Below are 22,886 nucleotides of genomic sequence, written 5' to 3'. Positions count from 1 at the left end.
GGTGCAGCCCTCACCGGGAGGCAGAGTACCCAGACAGCAGCAACTGCACTTGGCATGTGCCCCCTGCCCAGCTCCCCTTGAACTTGCAGGAAGCTGGATGTAGGCTGAAAACAGCTGCGCTGCTCTAAGATGTCAACAGCCATATAGTAAAACTGTGGTCTAGGCCTTCCCTTTTCGAAAGAACCACATCTAGACCGCGGTTTTACTTTTGAAATGGCGCTTTTTCGAAAGAGTGCCATAAAGTGATTATGCAAATGAAGCGTGCGAAATTCAAATCCCGGCTTCATTGGCCAAAGTTACATCCCTCTGTCGAAAGAGGGCTATAATCTAGATACAGCCAGTGGGTCAACTGCGTTCTTGCTATACACCATCCCAATGTTACTGGGGGTTAGAGCAGCTCTGAATCCAGCCTTTGATTAGCTAGATATTTTCCCAGTGAAAAAATGCCACAAGTATTTTGTTTGCTGTCTCTGTCACTGATATTTAATGCAGTAGTGGCTAATGGCCCCAGAACTGATCATTAGGATACATGAGCCTGTATCTGAATTAAAAAAAAAGTTAAGCAAACAAAGCCCAGAAAAACTAGCTGATCAAAGCTATATGCAACTCCCAAATGATGCCATTTCATCCTGATTGTCTGAATGACAAGTCACTCGGTTATTTAAAAATCTAATTCATACTATAATATATACTCAAATGGAATCCAAAATGTTTGCCGATTTTTCACCAAGTTTAGCGGCTCAGTCAGGAAAGTAGGTAGCTATGCTTTCTACAGAAGTCATTCCCATTATAAAATTATTTCCTTCCAATTATGAATGTGATAAGCAAATATTAGGGCGCACATAAAGGAAAGGCATTTAAACAAAGATGGGCACGGCCACCTTCCCTCAAACTATTTCAAGCATTCAACTGTAAAATTAATTGCCCACTTTTCCTGTGGCCAATATGATTAATTTCGCTCATACGAACAAATAATATAACACAAAATACACAAGTGACGATTAGCACAGCTCTTACACCAACAGAAACTAAAAATCTTGTCAAACCCATCCCCTCCCCCAAATCTATCTATGTATTTAGAAATGTGCATCTGTCTTCCTGGCCTTGATTCTGTTTGTTCAAGACCTCCTCCTAAATGGTAAGAGCTAGGACCACCAAATTTGCTAGTCAGCTTCCTCTTTGCCTTACTTAAAGCAAGGTCAGGATTTGGTTGTGCCAGGAAAACAGAACGTGCCAGGAATGGGTCTGTTTTCCATAACATGGAAAGGGAGGGGCACAGAACTGAAGGGGCATGATACTGGGAGTAGATACTAGGGGCAATAGGCTCAGGGGAGAACTATGCTGCAGACTGATCATTGGGGGCAGCCACACCACAACGAGAGTGGCCAACAGGGCTGGGGGTTCACCATCTTGCCAGCCACCCGACTGGGTAAGTAGCCACCTACCCCAAATCCTTTCCCCCCTCCAGCCCTTAGCCACAGTGCTGGGGGGGGGGGGAAGAAAAGGCCCCTGCTGGCAGGGGGGCGGGGGGAGTAAGCGAGCAGGCTAGGCAGGGGCATGGAAGAGAAGCCTCCCCCCTGTTCAGAGTCCCTCCTCACAACACCCCAGCTGTCACACACCTCCCCAGCCCCTTGCCTTGAGTCCCTCCTCAACCTCCCCACCCTGACTCCAGCATGCCCCCAGCCTCCTCCCTTGCCCCCCCATGTCTCCAAGGCCCTGTTCTAATGCCTGCACCCTCCATACTGCCAGCTTCCTGCTCTGAAGGACCCGGGCAACGCCTGGTAAATCTGCTAGTAAAATAAATAAAAAGCAAAAACCTCCTGTAAAAAACTACTATATTTCATACCAAAATTTTAGTTTCAACTATTGCATAAGGACTCTATTAAATGTAAGGACACAGTCAATAACATTACTCATGGTTCAGCTCCTCCTCCCCCCCCCAAAAAAAGTTACCTATTGGTAACTGGTGTTCTTCAAGATGTGTTGCTTGTTCATTCCACAGCAGGTGTGCATGCTCACCACATGCATCGGTGCTGGCCGTCTTCCCGCTAGCAGTACATAGGGGAGTGCCGCTAGCAAGCCCTGGAATGGCACCTTCATGGCACTGTATAATGAGCACTGTGCACACCACCCCACATTATACACACACGCACACTTCTTGCTGGAAACTCAGGGTCCCACGTGGAATAGATATGAGCACTACATCTCGAAGAGTAGCAGTTATGGAAGAGGTAATTGTCTTTTCTTATACGAGTGGGTGCGCATGTACATTCCACATTAGGTGACAGTTCGAAGTAGCGTTGCCTCAGTAGGGTGGCTACCGTCAACTTTGAGAGTGCTGCACTGTGGGTAGCTAGCCCACAATGCCTGTGCACCTTTGTAGTCTGGGTTATGCTCCCAGTGCATGCTGGGACCAAAACTGTGCAGCAGGTGATTCTGAGTACCTGTCATCTGCTTCCTATAATGTATTCATCTCCTTCCTCTCCCCCCACTTGAAAGCAAAGGGAAACAATAGCATTGTACCCATTTTTCCCCTGGTTATCTGCACAGACACCATAGCAGCGTAAGAATGGAACCTATCATGAATCCTGTTGAGCATCAACGCATTATGGCTATCATATTAACCATGGTGAGTCTTATGCAGGAGTATATCCAGAGACTATCCAGGGTCTAGTGGAATGAGGAAGACCCTCAGGAGGCCATGAACATTCTCTTTTGCGAAGCACTTGAGTTGCCCAACTGGCAATACCGCCAGCATGCGAGCCTCTTACCACAGAGGAATGTTAATTCTAATGCCATGAGACAAGCACAGACTGCTGGGACCACATAGTCATGCGGCTATAGGACGATCAGCAGTTGCTGCGAAACTTTTGCATGCATAAGACCACTTTCATGGAAGTTTGACAATTGTTTCTCCCCCTTCCCCCCCCGAGTACTAGAGAAAACTTGCTGAGACAGTGAAGAACAGGTAGCAATTGCCCTGTGGAAGCTTGCAATGCCAGATAGCTACCAGTCAGGTGGGAATCAATTCAGAGTGGAAAAATCTACAGCCGAGGCTGCTGTAATGCAAAAAACCAAGGCAATCAATACCCTTCTACTACAGAGGGTAGTGACCCTGGGAAACATGCAGGATATAGCGGAGGGCTTTGCCATGATCACGTTTCCTAAATGTGGTACGGCGATAAACTGAACACACATCCCTATCTTGGCATCTGTCCACCTTGCCAAAGAGTATATAAACTGCAAGTTCGCAATGATGCTGTAGGCACCAGTGGGTCACAAGGGCCATTTCACCGACATCTACATGGGATGGTGGGGAAAAGTGCATCTTTAGGCACGCCTGCCTCTTCAGAAAGCTGCACGCTGAAACTTTCTTCCCAGATCAGAAAATTACCATCAGAAATGTTGAAATGCCAATAGTGATGCTTGGCGACCCACCCTACCCCTGGCTCCAGTGGCGCATGAAGCCGTACATGGGCAGCCTCGACCCCCAGTAAGGAGCAGTTCAACTACAAGCTGAGTAATGCAGAATGGTGGTAGACTGTGCCTTTGGGCATTTAAAGGGAAGGTTCAACAGACTACTGATTAGGGTAGACCTCAGAGAAAGCAACATTCCCATTATGGTGACAACCTGCTGTGTGCTCCATAATACTTGAGAGAGTAAGGGGGAAAGTTATATGGCAGGATGTGGAGGGAGGGGTTGAGGCACAGTGTCTAGCCAGTGATTCTGAGCAGTCAGACACCAGGGGAATAAAGGGAGCACAGCAAGGGGCACTGAAAATCAGCCAGGCTTTGAAAGGCAGGATTATGAATGGCCAGATTTGAGAGTCATGCATGTTGCTCTTAATGAGGGTCCTCTTCATTCAGTTTATTTGCCTGTTTAAACCCCGCCCGCCCCCCTCCCTCCCCCGGGCTCCCTTCCAGGACAAGTAACAAAGAGATTATTGTTCAGCAATCATGCTGGGGGGTTTTTAGGGCACACAGAAGGGATAAAAAAGTAGTTCATGGTAGGATCTTAGGGGAAAGGGTGATCACAATTGTGAAAAGGGCAGCCTTTTGCATCAGGATGCATCCCTGGGGGGCTGTGTGTGAGGCTGCCCTTGATTCCTTCCACTCCCTACGTTCTAGACCCCCCCCCCCCCCCCCAGACGAGGACGCTGGGCGAGGGAGAAATGTGGCTCCACATGGGCTGCAGGAGGTGCTGGTGCATGTAGCTATCCTGGAAGGCCAGCTAGCCATTCACCACATCTGCCATGGTCTTCAAGATTCTCTTCTGGTTCTTCACGTCCAGCTCCCTGAACCTTCTGTCTTCCTGCTCTGCTCGCATCTCCAGCAGCAATTTATTCCTCCTCTTGCTTAAGTGCTCTCTGTCCAAGCGGGCAGATTATGTTTTCTCCTTGAACATCCCTCATCCATTTTTGGTTGCAGCTTTCTGCCAGCCAACGAGCTGGCAGAGCTGGGGAAGTGTGCATCATGCTTGCTGCCGTTCCCACTGTAATAAAAAAGGGACGGGCAGACTTTAAAAGAGCTACATTATTGAGCGTAAAACCTTTGGCTGTGTCTACACTGGGCCACTTATTCCGGAAAATCAGCTGCTTTTCCGGAATAAGCTGCGAGCTGTCTACACTGGCCCTTGAATTTCCGGAAAAGCAACGACGCTCTACTGTACAAAATCAACCTCTATTCCGGAAAAACTATTCTGCTCCTGCTCGGGCATAAGTCCTTATTCCGGAACACTGTTCCGGAAAAGGGCCAGTGTAGACAGCCCAGTAGTCTTTTCCGGAAAAGCGCGTCTACAGTGGCCACAGATGCTTTTCCGGGAAAAGGGCTTTTCAATGTAGATGCTCCTTTTCCGGAAAAACTGAAAACGGAATAGTATTCCGTTTTAAGCATTTCCGGAAATTCATGCCAGTGTAAACACAGCCATTCTGTTTGCATAAAAGGAAGGTCTGTCTAGCGACAATAGGGACGTGTTATGTACAAGGCCACAGTTATGCTTTTAAGTGCCCACTATGCTGCAGGCACATCACAGAATTCTTAGGGGAGACACTGGACTCAGTTTGGTGGCAGGCATGGTAAAGGACAGGCTGGAGATGACTCCTGCAGGGAAGAGGGTGCCCAGGCATGGCAGCAAGGTAGGGGCCCATGTATTTGGCACTCCCCATTTTCCAGAAGAGTGCAACTTTTCCTTCCTTCTGGAGCATATGGATGGGAGGAGAGAAAGGTGTGGGGCTGACGGAAGAGCAGGGCAGGCCCTCAAGCCATGCTTCATCGAGCAAACAGAGGTTTATTGCAGAGGCATCAGCTAATAGCTTCCCCTGTTTCATCCTGGTTGCTATGTGAGATATCAGTCTTCTCCCAAAGATAGGGAGCCAATGCCGACTGATTGTGGTCAGAAACCTGAACTTCAGGCTGCAGTGTTTTGTATGCAATGATGCCAGACCACTTACTGCAGCCTTGGCATGGAACGGTGTCCAACTGTGGAGAATATAATAAGGCAGGCGTCACCCCAAACCTTGTGAGAAGGATGAAAGAGATCCTCTATGAGTGCTTTATGGAGATGAGCAGGGAGGATTCCCACTCCATCTCTGGACACAATAAGCTGTTTTGGGGAGCCCCGCACTGTGCAGGCAGAGTGGCCACCACAGATTACACCCAATTGCCTCAATCCACTTGTAGCATGATGAAAAATGTGAATTCACCAGAAGTGCCCACCCTGACAGCAGGGTCCAGCTGTGAGATGTCCTAGGAGGAGTAGGTTGTCTCCAAAGTTATAAAAATGCCCTGGCTGTTGGGTGACACTAGTTACCTCTCTTGCCTGCTGATCACTCTCCTCCTCATCATCATCCACACAATCTTCCACACTGCTGCCCAAGGGGTATCTTGAGAGAAATCCATGGAATCCAGGGAAGCTGGTCCCCTGGGATCGCATGCTGCTGCTCATCAAAGCAGGGCCAGACTGAGGCATGGGCAAGGCGGGCAGCTTCCTTGGGTGCCAATCGATGGGGGGCGCCTGATGGCAGCTGTAAGGGATGCATGGCATCCCTTATAGCTTCCATCAGGCGTCGCTTGCCCAGCTCCCACAGCGCCGGCCCCCCATCCCCGTGGCGCTGGCCAGCAGCACCCTTCCCCCCACGGCCACGGGGCCCTGCATGGCCCAGCACATGCACCAGCAGCACTGGCCGGGTTGGGCTGGGCAGCACATGCACCATGCACCTCGGGGGGGGGGCCCCGGGCTGCGCGCCAGCGGCCATGGCCGGCCCGCGCATGTGCCATGCGCCTGGGGGCAGCGCTGTGCGCCTGGGCCCAGGGCACCAAAAGGGCTCGGGCTGGCACTACATCAAAGTGGCATGTTTGCAGCAACGATCCAGATTGTCCATTTGCTTCCTTTGTCTTCTGGTACAACCGCCTCAGTTCCTTTATGTGCATGTGGCACCACTGGGCATCCCTAGTGTATCCTTTCTTCACCCTGCCCTTTGCAATTTGTGCATAGATATCAGCTTTTCTTTTGCTCGTTTGTAGTTCTGCGAGAACAGATTCCTCTCCCCACACAGCAACGAGGTCCAGGATCTCCCACACATTTCATCCTGGTACTCATCTCTGACCCTGGGGACTCATGGTCAGATGTGCTGCTCAGGTGTGCTGCCTGCTTGCTACAATGGCCACATAAGAAATGAAATTCAAATTTTCCTCGGGCTTTTCCTGATCATGTGGAGAGCAGTAGAGTTGAAAGTCCTGGCCAGAGTGCTCACCACAGGACATTGTGGGACAACTCCCAGACGCCAACAACTATGACAGTACTGCATCTCTGCTACCGTAAAGTGGAGTATGCAAGGTTGAGTTTAGCATTAATCTTTGTGAAAATCTGATTGCCGAAATCAACTTTAGCAGCCTTTAGAGTCAACAGAACAGGCTTGGGAGTATGGACTTAATTGTTTAGAAATCGGACAATGCAGTTAAGTACAACCTAAACTCCCAGTGTAGACCAGGCCTACGGCAAACTGCTCTAGCTCTGTACCAACCTTGAGCTCTTTTTTCTTTCTTCCTCCAAGTCCCACCTCTGTGCCTTTCTGATAAAATAATTATGTCCTTAGGGATAGGAGAGCAAAAACAAAGTATGACTTTAGAACCCTTCCTGACTGGAAAAGAGGAAAATGCAGCAGCCAGTCCTAAAATGGACACTTTAAGGCTCCAGCTCTTGCTGCCTGCCAGATTTAAAGGGTCAATCTCAGAAAGGCATGCTGAGAAGGAGCGTTCCTACCAAGGGCAATCCTGCAGGGGCAAGAGTCAGAGAGCAGGTAGTCGCAGAAGACAGATGCTGGTTTGGTTTTGTTTACTGCTGCTTGGGAAATCAGCGCCCTTTTTTCTTTCAAATTCTTCCTAAGACACTATCTCTTCCCAAGTCACCCAGAGGCAGAGAGTGAATTAACCAAGACACTGAGTGTGACTTTACTAGAGCTACTGAGTCCTCATGACACTTATTACTTTGAGATCCCTGACCTTCCAGGTAAGATCCCTCGTCATTTGCCCCTTTCGCCTGTGATATTACAGAAAATTAGGGCCTGATGTTTGCAGAGCTTTGCCCCTAGGTGTGGACCAGCTGACTTCAGTGGGACTTTTAATAGTAGCTACATTAAATAGTATAGAGCAGTAAATACATTGTATTAGGCCAGTTATGAACCTGTTGGAGTAGTCTGAGTTTAACTTGGGGATACAAAAGGCATTTATTGGATACAAATTCCCAAACAGCTTTTGCTGCTTGCGGGGTATCTGGCTACCTGACCAGTGGCCGAGGGGAGCACCTTGGAAACAAGTGTCTCCTTGGATAGAATCATAGAATCATAGAATAATAGGACTGGAAGGGACCTCGAGAGGTCATCGAGTCCAGCCCCCCGCCCTCAAGGCAGGATCAAGCTCCGTCTACACCATCCCTGACAGATGTCTATCTAACCTGTTCTTAAATATCTCCAGAGAGGGAGATTCCACCACCTCCCTTGGCAATTTATTCCAATATTTGACCACCCTGACAGTTAGGAATTTTTTCCTAATGTCCAATCTAAACCTCCCCTGCTGCACTTTAAGCCCATTACTCCTTGTCCTGTCCTCAGAAACCAAGAGGAACAAATTTTCTCCTTCCTCCTTGTGACACCCTTTTAGATATTTGAAAACCGCTATCATGTCCCCCCTTAATCTTCTTTTTTCCAAACTAAACAAGCCCAGTTCATGAAGCCTGGCTTCATAGGTCATGGTCTCTAGACCTTTAATCATTCTTGTCGCTCTTCTCTGTACCCTTTCCAATTTGTCCACATCTTTCTTGAAATGTGGCGCCCAGAACTGGACACAGTACTCCAGCTGAGGCCTAACTAGTGCAGAATAGAGCGGCAGAATGACTTCACGAGTTTTGCTTACAACACACCTGTTGATACAACCTAGAATCATATTTGCTTTTTTTGCAACAGCATCACACTGTTGACTCATATTCAACTTGTGGTCCACTATGACCCCTAGATCCCTTTCCGCCATGCTCCTTCCTAGACAGTCGCTTCCCATCTTGTATGTATGGAACTGATTGTTCCTTCCTAAGTGGAGCACTTTGCATTTCTCTTTATTAAACCTCATCCTGTTTACCTCTGACCATTTCTCTAACTTACTAAGGTCATTTTGAATTATGTCCCTATCCTCCAAAGAAGTCGCAACCCCACCCAGTTTGGTATCATCTGCAAACTTAATAAGAGTACTCTCTATCCCAATATCTACATCATTGATGAAGATATTGAACAGTACGGGTCCCAAAACAGACCCTTGAGGAACTCCACTTGTTATCCCTTTCCAGCAGGATTTAGAACCGTTAACAACAACTCTCTGACTACGGTTATCCAGCCAATTATGCACCCACCTTATCGTGGCCCTATCTAAGTTATATTTGCCTAGTTTATCAATAAGAATATCATGCGAGACCGTATCAAATGCCTTACTAAAGTCTAGGTATATGACATCCACCGCTTCTCCCTTATCCACAAGGCTCGTTATCTTATCAAAGAAAGCTATCAGATTAGTTTGGCATGACTTGTTCTTCACAAACCCATGCTGGCTATTCCCTATCACTTTATTACTTTCCAAGTGTTTGCATACGATTTCCTTAATTACCTGCTCCATTATCTTCCCTGGGACAGACGTTAAACTGACCGGTCTATAATTTCCTGGGTTGTTCTTATTCCCCTTTTTATAGATGGGCACAATATTTGCCCTTTTCCAGTCTTCTGGAATCTCCCCTGTCTGCCATGATTTTTCAAAGATCATAGCTAAAGGCTCAGATACCTCCTCTATCAGCTCCTTGAGTATCCTGGGATGCATTTCATGAGGACCTGGTGACTTGCTGACATCTAACTTTCCTAAGTGATTTTTAACTTGTTCTTTGTGTATCCTATCTTCTAAACTTACCCTCTCTCTGCTTGTATTCACTACGTTAGGCACACCTCCAGACTTCTCGGTGAAGACCGAAACAAAGAAGTCATTGAGCATCTCCGCCATTTCCAAGTTCCCTGTTACTGCTTCTCCCTCCTCGCTAAGCAGTGGGCCTACCCTGTCCTTGGTCTTCCTCTTGCTTTTAATGTATTTATAAAAGGTCTTCTTGTTTCCCTTTATGCCTGTAGCTAGTTTGATCTCATTTTGTGCCTTTGCCTTTCTAATCTTGCCCCTGCATTCCCGTGTTGCTTGCTTATATTCATCCTTTGTTAGTTGTCCTAGTTTCCATTTTTTATGAGACTCCTTTTTTATTTTGAGATCATGCAAGATCTCCTTGTTAAGCCAAGCTGGTCTTTTGCCATATTTTCTATCTTTCCTACACAGCGGAATTGTTTGCTTTTGGGCCCTTAACAACGTCCCTTTGAAATACTTCCAACTCTCCTCAGTTGTTTTTCCCTTCAGTCTTGCTTCCCATGGGACCTTACCTACAAGTTCTCTGAGCTTATCAAAATCTGCCTTCCTGAAATCCATAACCTCAATTGTGCTGGTCTCCCTTCTACCTTTCCTTAAGATCATGAACTCTATTATTTCGTGATCACTGTCCCCTATACTGTCTTCCACTTTCAAGTTCTCAACTAGTTCCTCCCTATTTGTTAAAACCAAATCCAGAACAGCTTCTCCTCTGGTAGCTTTTTCAACCTTCTGAAACAGAAAGTTGTCTCCAATGCAGTCCAGAAACTTATTGGATAGCCTGTGCCTCGCTGTGTTAGTTTCCCAACATATGTCTGGATAGTTGAAGTCCCCCATCACCACCAAATCTTGGGCTTTGGATAGTTTTGTTAATTGTTTAAAAAAGGCCTCATCCACCTCTTCCACCTGGCTAGGTGGCCTGTAGTAGACTCCTAGCATGATATCACCCTCGGATGAATCACATTGCTAAACAGCTGATGAGGCAAACTAAACTGACTCAGTTCTTCTGCAGACTTGAGGAAAATACCTCTCTTTGCTGCTGGCTGCTTCTCAGCAATCATCCAATCCTGTTCTGGAATGTTTATGTTTTCACCCACTGGGGGTCTGTGTGGATAGAGGAGTCCTACAAAGAGCTCTGGCAGGATCAAAGCATAGAGAAAACCACTGTTAAAAATAATGGGGGGAAAGGTCATGGAGAGTGTTTCCAAATTAAAAAAAAAGCCAGTTTTTGATGGAAAAAATATGAAAATGTTCAACCATTTCTAATGACAAAGCTTCCTTTAAGGACGTTTACATCTTTATTGGCATTAGATTTCTTCCAAGACCACAGTTTCAATAATATTTTATGATCAGTTCCTAGTTACCGTGTCATGTTTTCTTTGAGTGTTTTAAAGTGAGCTTTCTTTTGAGATGTGTGTAAAATGTGGCCATAACACAAAGGGAAATTATTCCGTTCAAAGAGTTCATACATAGTAATCAGACCATTATATTTCTTGTCAGGGTGCATCAATATTTACATAGGTGAGTTTTATGGGCAGCTGTATTTCCCAGTTCAGAATTCCACTGTTCAAATGGTGCTTTATAATAGTCATGTACCAAAGAACAGATAATTAATGAACATTACATCAAATGAAGGTTTAACCACCACCCTGAAATTATTTCCTTTCATGGGTTTGTCACAAAACCTTTCACATTTCTTTTTAATTGTACCTCTCACTGTGCAAATTTTCTTGTTTTGGTTTGCTTTTCAGTGTAATTTCAGGTTGATGATTGTGTAATTACAGAATTAGCATAATAACACCTAATTGAATATCCAAAGCAAAAACATATAATTGTGTAGGGCTAGATTCAATTTAAAGAAAGAAAACCCCTCTACCCCAATTTCTGATGAGTTGCACAGTGCATTTGCCCAACAGAGCAGTTTTGATTTCATCCAGCCTGTAATTAGTATGGGCAATTGTGACATAAATACTGTATATACAGTTTATACAGTTGCATTATTTCAGCATGTGATGATAATACTTAGCACTAGAAGATTTACCCAGTGTTGCTCGGGTTGTTAACTCAGCTAATTTTTGGTTTTTGGAAAATAAAATGAAAATGTTCACGCTGCATTCGAAACATCCTCAGCTTCATCCTTGAGCAATGAGGGGTTCAGTATGCAGCTCTCTCTCACCACAGCAGCTTGGGGCCAAGTGAGAAATGCCTCTCCATTGCTGCTGCTGCTCCAGCAGGCACAGCTGGAGGAGGGGTGCATATCCCTCGGTAAGGGCAGGTCCCCTAGTTCATCTGCCCCCGGAACTTGCAGCCAGAATGAGGAATGCAGCCAATTGTGCACTTTCCCCTCGCTCCCTGACAAAGGGGAACTACCAGCAACGTTCCCATACAAAGGGAAGTTTCAGCTCCCACACACAGCTCCTAACTCTAAGGGTGTGTCTAGACTACATGGCTCTGATGACAGAGCCATAATAGTACATTATTTTACTAGACATACCCAAATGAAGCGGCGATTTAAATAATAGCCGCTTCATTTAAATTAAAATGGCTGCCGTGCTGAGCCGCTCAGCTATTTGTCGGCTCAGTGCGCTGGTCTGGATGCTCCGTGGTCAACATCAAAGGCATGTCGACTGCCCCGGTAAACCTCATCCCACGAGGCATAAGGGGGCGGTCGACATGCCTTTGATGTCGACCACGGAGTGTCCAGACTAGCGCGCTGAGCCGGCAAACACCTGATCGGCTCAGCATGGCAGCCATTTTAATTTAAATGAAGTGGCAATTATGTAAATCACCGCTTCATTTGGGTATGTCTAGTATACTAATCTACATGGCTCTGACGACAGAGCCATGTAGTCTAGACATACCCTAACTGTCCAGGTTTCTCTGCCTCCTGAGCTCTACAGCCAGAGTGAAGAATGCAGAAAACTGCACTTTCCCCTAGGTCCCTGACAAACAGAAACAGCCTGATCATAAGAACGGCCATACTGGGTCAGACCAAAGGACCATCTAGCCAGTATCCTGTCTGCCGACAGTGGTCAGTGCCAGATGCCACAGTGGGAGTGAATAGAAACAGGTAATCATCAAGTGATCCCTCTCCTGTCATCTATTTCAACCCCTGACAAAGACTAGGGACACCATTCCTACCCATTTTGGCTAATAAGTATTGATGGACCTAACCTCCATGAATTTATCTAGTTCTTTCCTGGTCCTGGTTTTCACAACCTCCTCTGGCAAGGTATTCCACAGGCTGACTGTGTGCTGCGTGAAGAAAAACTTCCTTTTGTATGTTTTAAACCTGCCACCTATTAATTTCATTTGGTGACCCCTAGTTCTTCTGTTATGGGAACAAGTAAATAACTTTTCTTTATTCACTTTCTCTAGACTGGTCATGATTTTATAGTCCTCTATCATATCCCCTCTTAGTCTCCTTTTTTCTAAGATGAGAAGTCCCAGTCTTTTTAATCTATCTTCGTATGGCACCCGTTCCAAACCCCTACTCATTTGTGTTGCCTTTTTCTGAACCTTTTCCAATATATCTTTTTTGAGATGAAGCAACCATGCCTGTACATAGTATTTGGGATGAGGGCATAGCATAGATTTATATAGAGGCAATAAAATACTTCCTGTCTTATTCTCTATCCCTTTTTTAATGATTCCTAACATTCTGTTTGCCTTTTTGAGTGCTGCTACACATTGAGTGGATGTTTTCAGAGAACTTATCCACAAGGACTCCAAGATCTCTCTCTTGAGTTGTAATAGCTAAATTAGTTTCCATCATTTTGCATGTGTAGTTGGGATTATTTTTCCAATGTGCATTACTTTGTATTTATCAACATTAAAATTCATTTGCCATTTTGTTGCCTAATCACTTAGGTTTGTGAGATCTTTCTGAAGCTCTTCATCATCTGCTTTGTTCTTAACTATCTTGAGCAGGTTAGTATCATCTGCAAATTTTGACACCTCACTGTTTACCCCTTTCTCTAGATTATTTATAAATAGGTTAAATAGGATTGGTCCCAGGATGGACCCTTGGGGGACACCACTAGTTACCTCTCTCCAATCTGAAAACTATTTATTCCTACCCTTTGTTTCCTGTCCTTTAACCTGTTATCGATCTATGAGAGGACCTTCCCTCTTATCCCATGACAACTAACTTTACTTAACTTTACTTAGCCATACCTTGTCAAAAGCTTTCTGGAAATCTAAGTACTCTATATCCACTGTATCCCCCTTGGCCACATGCTTTTTGACTCCAGTAGATTAGTAAGGCATGATTTCCCTTTACAGAAACCATGTTGACTTTCCCCAACAAATTATGTTCGTCTATGTGTCTAACAATTCTATTCTTTACTATAGTTTCAACTAATTTGCCTGGTATGGACATTAGGCTTACCGGTCTGTAATTGCCAGGATCACCTCTAGAGCCCTTTTTAAATAGTGGCATCACATTAGCTGTTTTCCAGTCATTAAGTACAGAAGCTGATTTAAAGGATAGGCTACAAACTAGTTAATAGTGCCACAATTTCACATTAAAGTTATTTAAGAAGTCTTGGGTGAATGCCATCTGGTCCCAGTGACCTGTTACTGTTAAGTTTATCAATTTGTTCCAAAACCTCCTCTAATGACACCTTAATCTGGGACAGTTCCTCTGATTTGCCACCTAAGGTTTGGGAATCTCCCTAACATCCTCAGCTGTGAAGACCAAACAAAAAATCCATTTAGTTTCTCCGTAATGACCTTATCATTTTTTAATGCTCTTCTGACGTCTCAATCATCCAGGGACCCCACTGGTTGTTTAGCAGGCTTCCTGCTTCTGATATACCTAAAAAACATTTTGCTATTACTTTTTAAGGTTTTGTCTAGCTGATCTTCAAACTCCTTTTTGGCTTCCCTTATACTATTTTTACACTTAATTTGACAGAGTTTATGTTCCTTTCTATTTTCCTCACTGGGATTTAACTTCCACTTTTTAAACTATTACTTTTTAATCTTTCACTGCTTCTTTTACCTGGTTAAGCCACAGTTGAACTTTTTTGATTCTCTTACTGTGTTTTTTTAATTTGGGGTATACATTAAAAAGTTGGGCTTCTATTATGTTGTCTTTGAAAAGTCTCAATGCAAATTGCAGGGATTTTACTTTTGTCACTGTACCTTTTAATTTCTGTTTAACTAACTTCCTCATTTTTGTGTAGTTCCCCTTTTTGAAATTAAATGCCACACTATTAGGCTGCTGACGTGTGTTTCCCATCACAGGGATATTATATTTTATTACATTATGATCACTATTTCCAAATGGTCCAGTTATATTTACCTCTTGGACCAGATCCTGTGCTCCATTTAGGACTAAATCAATAATTGCCTCTCCTCTTGTGTTTTCCAGAACCAGCTGCTCCAAGAAGCAGTCATTTAAGCTGTTGAGAAACTTTATCTGCATCCTGTCTCGAGATGATGTGTACCCAGTCAATATAGGGATAGTTGAAATCCCCCCACAATTGAGGTGGTTTTTTTTTTGGTAGCCTCTCTAATATCCTTTAACATTTCATAGTCACTATCACTATCCTGGTCAGGTAATCGGTAATATATCCCTACTGCTATATTCTTATTATGGGAGCATGGAATTACTATCCATAGAGAGTCTATGGAACATTTTGGTTCATTTAAGACTTTTACTTCATTTGATTCTACATTTTCTTTCACGTATAGTGCCACTCCCCCATCAGCATGACCCATTCTGTCCTTCCGATAGACTTTGTATATATGTGTCCCATTGACTGTCCTCATTCCATCAACTTTCTCTGATGCCTATTATATCAATATCTTCCTTAAATACAAGGCACTCTAGTTCACCCATCTTATTTTTTAGACTTCTAATGTTTGTGTATAAGCACTTTAAATGTTTGTCACTATTTAGCTGTCTGCCATTTCCTGATGTGTTTGAATGGCATTTTCATTTGATTGCTTCTCATCTGATCTTACCCATATTTTATCATCTTCCATCCTCTCCTTCTTACCAGAACTTGGTGAATCTCTATTAATAGACTCTCCCCTAACAAATGTCTGTCTAATCCACGTAATTTTCTGCACCTGTCAGTTTTCCCCTAGCCCTTAATTTAAAAACTAAGCCAGCAATGTCATATGAATCAGGGGTTGGGCAGGATCTTTACAGTCCAAGATTATTTCTCAAGAAGTAATTATGCTCTAAGTTTCTGCACAGTAACTAAATAGTGTGCATTGAATAGTGTCCATCATTTACAGATGGAGACAAAGGCAAAATTCCCAAATGCTAAAAAAGTAATTATGCTCTAAGGGTATGTCTACACTAGCCCCCTAGTTCGAACTAGGGTGGCTAATGTAGGCATTCGAACTTGCAAATGAAGTCCGGGATTTAATATCCTGGGCTTCATTTGCATGTTCCTGGGCGGGTGTCATTTTTAAATCCCCTTAGTTCGAACTGACTGCCCGTGGCTACACGCAGCAGTCAGAAGTTAATCCAAACTAAGTCCTCAGTTCGGATTAACTGTTACTCTTCCTGCAATGAGGTGTAACAGTTAATCCGAACTAAGGACTTAGTTCAGATTAACTTCTGACTGCCGTGTGTAGCCGCGGGCAGTCAGTTCAAACTAAGGGGATTTAAAAATGGCGCCCACCCGGGAACAAGCAAATGGAGCCCAGGATATTTAAATCCCGGGCTTCATTTGCAAGTTCGAAGCCCTACATTAGCCACCCTAGTTCAAACTAGGGAGCTAGTGTAGACATACCCTAAATTACTGCAATATGCTTACACTTAGATGAGGGCACAATTGGGCTCACTGTAACCTCACATTCTAGGAACGTCCTTTACCACAGATAACACTGCAATAACAAATCCAAGTATGTGAATCATAAATGCACATATCTAAAGCCATTTGGATAGTGAGACCCCAGTAATTATGAGAAAGGAAATCAAAGACAGTGAGTCATATTCTGCCTTGAGTTATATCTCAGCCCTGGAAGAATCTGCCTCAGTGTTCTGATGGTAATTCCCTGACCAGAAAAGGAACTAAGCGAGCCATTCATTTTCACCTGGGATATTTCAGAAAATTGAAACTTCCATTTGCTACAAAGACAGTTTAACTTCTGCATTCGACAGCTTAATTGAGAAGAGGAGTAATTACCAGACTTGCTTATGCCAGGTATTTATCAAAAATAGTATGGGCAGTGTTCTTCTGTCACAGCATATTAATAACCCCTAGCCTGCAGCCCAGGTAGAACGCACCTGACATGCTCAAACCCATGCTGTTTCTTCCATCTGGAGCACTCACCCTTTCCCCTTCTTTAAAGGCAACATTTTTATTTGTGGTTTTTAGATTTGCAAATTAAAAACACTGCCTGGCTTTTTAAGAGTGTCAATTAACTTTACTTTTTATTCAATTTATCGACTAAAAATAGACATTTTGCATTTATTAAATCTAAATAAGCTACTATAAGAAAATGCCATTACAATCCGAAGCAAGACCTTCTTATTACATACCTTGGGTGTTACAGGGAACCGACAACAGAGAAAATACAGAATTCAAATAAGTTAATTCCATCATACTGTAAGGTTAACCTTCATCTTTCAAGAAACCAAATACAGTGCAAGTGTAAGTCTAAGAAATATTTTGTGCAAATATTCAAAAAAAGTTGATTTTGGCTTTTGTTTAAATATACAGCTACTACTATGACAGAATTAGAACAGTGGTATTTCAGACAGACAAACACAAGTGTACTGTGACTGTCTCAAATCACTAGAAATAAAGGAAAGCAGCAATATGTTAAGAGGAACAAAATAGCATGGGGACGCGATTTACTAGTAGTAAATACAGAGGACCAAATCCTCAGCTGGTGTACGGTGGGATAGCTTTATTCAACTCATTGAGATTCTCAGCTCAGAACCTGGGCCAGAATTAGAAAGTTCTGACACTTTTCTTACTCAGACAAAAACAAAAAACAAAAGAGTGTATGGTTACTCTAGGGTATCTATCTCAAGAAGCAGTCGCAAAGCAATTCTGATAACTCAGTGCTCTATAGGTTCTTTACATACCAGTTAAGAGTGCCTGGCTGTCTATCAGAGGAATGGGGCCCTGAACTACCAAGTGCTCAACTTCAAGCAGGTACTGGAGTCCTTGGCTGGGTCAGGGTTTTAAATTATGTTGTTACGATGGCTGGTAAACCCAGAAGCCATAGATAGTGTTTGCTTATGTGAATCAGTAAGCATTAAAGGGCAAAAATAAAGGATTATGTTATGCAAATGATTTTTATAAGAATGCCCCAGTAATATCAATAGTGTACTAAGGCTCAAAACTATCCAGTCTCAGTATACTCTACAGAGGTCTGTCAAGCTCTTATTCTCATCTACTGCTCTGATAGTGTGACTTATACTGACTTACTTAAACTTTCCACAGTGGTGTCCTGGAGACTGAAAATGGGAATGTTCTACAATACTGGATCCTACCACAATATATTAAATGAAAACGTCAAGAACTGCATTTAAAGACTGCTTTCATCAATACAGACGTGAGAACACAAAAATTCATATTGGTCAGTGCTTCCTCAAAGACAGATCATGAAACAAAGAAAACACATCACAGGTGTCACAAATTATAAGTGAAAAATGTAGCCACTGCCTTAAGTTTACTGCTAGCATCCCATACCACGATGCATTTATGATTTCTATCTATTTTTATGACTGAAATAATCATTTTATAGATAGAAAAATTAAACTAGCTCACTCAAAAGTATTTGTCCAAATATACTGTAATTATGAATAACTATAAAGAGTAGACGTTAATTTTGGTGTTTCACTTATTTTTTTAACAATGTTCATATGCTAAAATCACAAACAAATTTTAACTTACTCAGCAGCTTAAGTTTAATGCCAAAAAAGAATTACACATTAATCACACAGGCGCTAGCGTTTTTTAAATCTGTCGGAAAGTCTTAAGAGACCATAATAAATACAATGCTTTCTTATGTCAATTCTTAATAAGTAGCTATCCTGCATAAAAATACACCCCTTTGAGATAAATATACTTTTCTAATGCTTTGGTTAACATTTTTATGCACATCTAAAGTTGCTAAAGAAATGTTTATCCTTCAAAAAGAAAGGAAATATGAACAGTAGTTCAGATATTGTACATATTTCCTGTTGACAAAAAGTTTTTAAATGGTATCTCCATTCCAACATTCTCAGCTCTGCTAAAATCATGGTAAGTTTATGGGTGGGCAAATGCTGATTGGGCCCATTTTGTGCTGGGCAATTTACTGGTTTAGGAGTTTTCACTGAGAGAACTACAGGACCCCTAACATCAGGCATAACTAGTTCAAATCACCTGATGGGCCTTTACCCTTAAACGCATGCCAGGCTAATATATTAACGGATTAGAGATGTGCTTTGATTTTAATACTCACTGAGCTAAATTCATGGCTGACATAAGCAGGCATGACTGCACTGAAGTTAATGATGTCATACCTGCTTATGTCAGTGGCCAATCTGGCCCACTCTCTCCACCGGTACGTACCAGATACTTGCCCGATTAGCCTACAGAAGGTCATTATCAGAAGCATCACCAGAAGGTTACTCTTCTCAGAATGGGAATGATGGTGCCCCTTATTCAGCTGCTGTAAGCAGTGGCTCAGTTATGACCACTGTATGCTCAGATGCTCAAGTCCAGAGGAACTCTACCAGCAAAATCCTAAGTACCGCTACTTGTTGAACTTTCAACTACCTGTTATAAAATATAATACCAGTGTGCTACAAGCATTCTTGATCTGTAAACATCATGCATATAAGCAGTGCCTGGTGCTGTTAAACTACAGCTACAAGTCTCTGCCAAGCGAGTCGATCTCATCCAGCAGGAAGTCCATGTCTTCACGGCTCACCTGGGGACTGATCACTACCTGGCGAAAGAAGTTGACTTTGCCACGGTGGGGTTGGTACCCTAACATCATGCTGCCCTTCTTCATCATTCTCTCTTTAATTACAGGAGCAACCTACAGTAAGGGAAGAGAAAAGGTGTTTAAAGTTGTAATCATATGTAGCACCAGGATAGGGGTTCCCAGCTTGGAAGTCGTGACCACTTTGTCTTGCATATCGCTAAATGGGAAGGAGGGCCCCCAGTGTGGAAAATGTTGTCTAGCTAGAAACAGACTGAGAACCGCTGAGTTTGGACAAGATCTTGCTATCCTTTACTTATGTGAACTGGCCCACTGATTTCAATGGTTCAACCCACAGAAGAATTCTTTCCATGAGTAAGGGAAATCAGGACTGGGCCTTTGCATATATATCTTTCTACGTAAGAACAGCCATACTGGGTCAGGCCAAACGTCCATCTAGCCCAGCATCCTGTCTTTCCACCCTGGCCAGTGCTAGGTGTGTTGAAGGAACAAATGGAATAGGTAATCACGGAGTGATCCATCCCGTTGCCCATCCCCAGCTTCTGGCAAACAGAGGCTAGGGACTCTACCCCTACCCATACAGGCTAATAGCCATTCATGGACATAGCCTCTATTAATTTAAAAAACAATTTACATTTTCAAACATCTATGAAAATACTAACTAATTAATCTTTGACTTCTAATGTGCACCCTAAGTAGGTGAATGATGGTTCCCACAACCAAATGCCTTATTTATGCGCTACATTATCAATCAGCAGTATGAAATATTGCAATGAGTAATACATCAAAATCAAAATCAAACCTAGAACCTGTCCCTCCCTGGCTGCTGCTTTTTATAACTGTATTTCATTATAAATAGAAATAAATGCTGACAAATAACTCTTAGCTAATGTGCAGAGCAGCCACTTCAGAAATGTCCCCTCAGCAATGTATACCTCTTAGAACTGGACCAGTAACAAAACAAAAAAAAAAAAAAAAAAAAAAAAATCAAAACTGCAAGTGCCAGATACTGATCTCAACTACCACCAGACCTTCATGTCTGTGGAGTAACTCTGGATTTAACTGAGTGTGAATGGTTTCAGTCCATGCCTGTTTCATCTTGTATCATAACAATAACTGAGCCTCAGGACATTTTCCTGGGGCCTTTACAATCAGTCCAATTATTTCTCCAAGCTGGTTATTAATCCATCAGCACCTGCCTTGAGTTTCCATCTCTAAGGCTAGTCTGTACTTTTAGGCCATGCGTGGGCAATAAAACTGCGGCATGTCCCCAGGGTTAGCCCCTGGTGAGCTGTTGCCGCTATATTTACCTGCAGGTACAGGCGATCGCAGCTCTCATTGGCTGTGGACCACCGTTCCCAGCCAATGGGAGCTATGATCTCCTGTACCTGCGGAGGCACAAGTAAATATAGTGGTGGTGGGGGCCGGCCAGGGGCTAAGCCTGGCAGATTGGAACTGGCCCATGAGCCGGAATTTGCCCACCACTGCTTTAGGCTCAGCTTGAGCAGGAACTGGTGCATGAACTGCAGCAGCCCCTTCATACTGTATGCTGAAAGAGTATGAGGTACAAGGAGAAATTAAGTTACTGCTGCCCTCAAAAGGTCACAGTTGATCTCCCGGATCTCTGCCTGTGATAGTGAAACTGATTCTGCCCCCTCCCCAACTACTCGCTAAGAGGAAGAGCAGCTGAAGAGTATGCACTGCGCTCTGTGTGCGTTCTGCACAGCTGAACAGGAGGCAGCTAAGCATAGCATCCAGGTTGAAATCTGGTCCCACTGAAGTCAATGGCAAAATTCCTATTGACTTATATGTGGCCAGGACTTTGCCCTTAGTCTTTATTGTTTTCTTAGTGCCTAGTACTGACATACTTATTCATGTGGGTAGCATGTTACCCTGCAAGTAACCCCAGTGCACAGTAATCATGAAAAAGACTTGCTGAATAGGGTCCGTATGCCCGTATCCTGCAAGATGCCGAGCACTCTGGTTCTGAACCTGCAAAGTATTTAACCACGTCTTATCTTTGGGCATGTGAATAGTGCCACTGTGTCCAATGAACTATTCACATGCCTACAGCGAAGCATGTGCTTAAATTCTGTGCTGGACTGAGACCAGAGCACTCAGCTATAAGCATGACTAAGGCGTTTATGAATATGACTAAAAGTGTTGACCTGATTCATATTTTAGGGGAGAGTTACATTTTTTTGAGCATTTTCTACATTCAGTCACTTCAGAATAGTTCCTTCCCTCACCCCTTTTGGTAAGATTTTTGGATTTAGGCTGAACTAATAGAGCTTTGATCCAGCTTCAGTTCCCTGCAGTAATTTATTTCAGCTCTAAAAATTGGATCCACAAAAAGAAAAATGAAGGTGCCAACCTTTATTTAATAGCATTATTTCTCCCTGGTACATATGCATACACATTTCACTAGGTAACTCTCAGGCAATTTGTTTTGATGTAAACATCTCATGGCTAGTCAATGTATTTTACAAGATACTATTCTAGAAGCTCCACACTAGTTTATCTAGGGATCCTCAAAATATTCTTAGTTTAAAATCAATTTTGTATTCAAAGAAGGAATATTCGTCACTCTAGTGTAGTTTGCCACTTCCTATTCCCCGTTGTCTTTTTACTAAGTCTTCTTTTTTATTTAGCTTTTAAAAGAAAAAATATCAATAGTAAGAATTTTAATTAAAGTTCACAAGTATGAATGAAGCACATGACTGCAATGGCTATCAGTGCAGAATGCAATATGTTCCCTGAAGTTGGCCTTGTGTCTAATAATACAAATGAAAGAGAAAGATTAGAAGCATTAAGAAAGATTTGGGGGACAGAGGACAATAACCACAACAAATCTGATAGTGAGAGTTTGAAAATTCAATACAGTGTCAGAAGTGTTAGGGCCAGATTGTGATCCCCTTGCAAATGCTGAGGAGAACCCTGCATCATGGCCCACAAATGCCAATGAGACACCTCATGGCTTAAGGTACTACTCAGAATGAGCAAAGGGCTATAGTGTCTGCCTACACCTGTGGTCTCTAACCAGTAGATCAGGATCTACCAGTAGATCTTGGAGCCTCTGACAGTTGATCCTGACTGGTTTGGCCGGGAAACTATCAAGTGCTGGCATTTCAGTTAACCCGCCACCCACTGTCATGCTGCTCCTGTCCTCTGACTTGGAGCAGACGTCCGGCAGCCTCCTGCTTCCTGTGCAGGGTGTGGGAGGAAGAAGAGGGGGAGCACTTGTGTCAGGGTGTTCCCCCTGCCCCACTTCGATACCCTATCTCTACACAGAGAGAAGGGGATGGAGGGAGCTTGGCAATGCAAATCTCTGTAAATCTCACACACTGTGTGTCTCTGTCATTCTCACAAACACACACTGTCCTTCACTCTCATCTCCCGACCCAACGCCTATGTGGGGCGGCTGTTGGTTTTGCTTCTTTTACTGCTTGCAAAGTGGGTTATTTTTGTTTTTTGACTGGTCTGTGCATTTCATCATTTTCATTTCTCTCTTATGCTTAAATTTAAGTCTTTGAACAGTG

At 43.5% G+C, this 22,886-nt stretch overlaps 1 protein-coding gene across 4 annotated transcripts in view; it reads right to left on the bottom strand.

The window, feature by feature from the left end:
- Nucleotides 1–16,805: 16,805 nt before the first annotated feature.
- The window catches only part of GADL1 (GAD like acidic amino acid decarboxylase 1), a 104,360-nt gene continuing 98,279 nt past the window's right edge, over nt 16,806–22,886 (bottom strand). For all 4 annotated transcript variants that reach the window (XM_006134301.5, XM_006134302.5, XM_089776616.1 and 1 more), the window contains one exon: nt 16,806–19,443. In XM_006134301.5, coding sequence (XP_006134363.3) covers nt 19,270–19,443 — 174 coding nt within the window. In that variant the 3' untranslated portion in view covers nt 16,806–19,269. The remainder of the gene's footprint in view (nt 19,444–22,886) is intronic.

The sequence above is a fragment of the Pelodiscus sinensis genome, chromosome 2, assembly GCF_052426305.1.
Source record: "Pelodiscus sinensis isolate ZL-2025 chromosome 2, ASM5242630v1, whole genome shotgun sequence".
Taxonomy (NCBI): Eukaryota; Metazoa; Chordata; order Testudines; family Trionychidae; genus Pelodiscus; species Pelodiscus sinensis.
The sequence above is the reverse complement of the archived record's forward strand: the minus strand, read 5'-3'. Positions and strand labels throughout refer to the sequence as shown.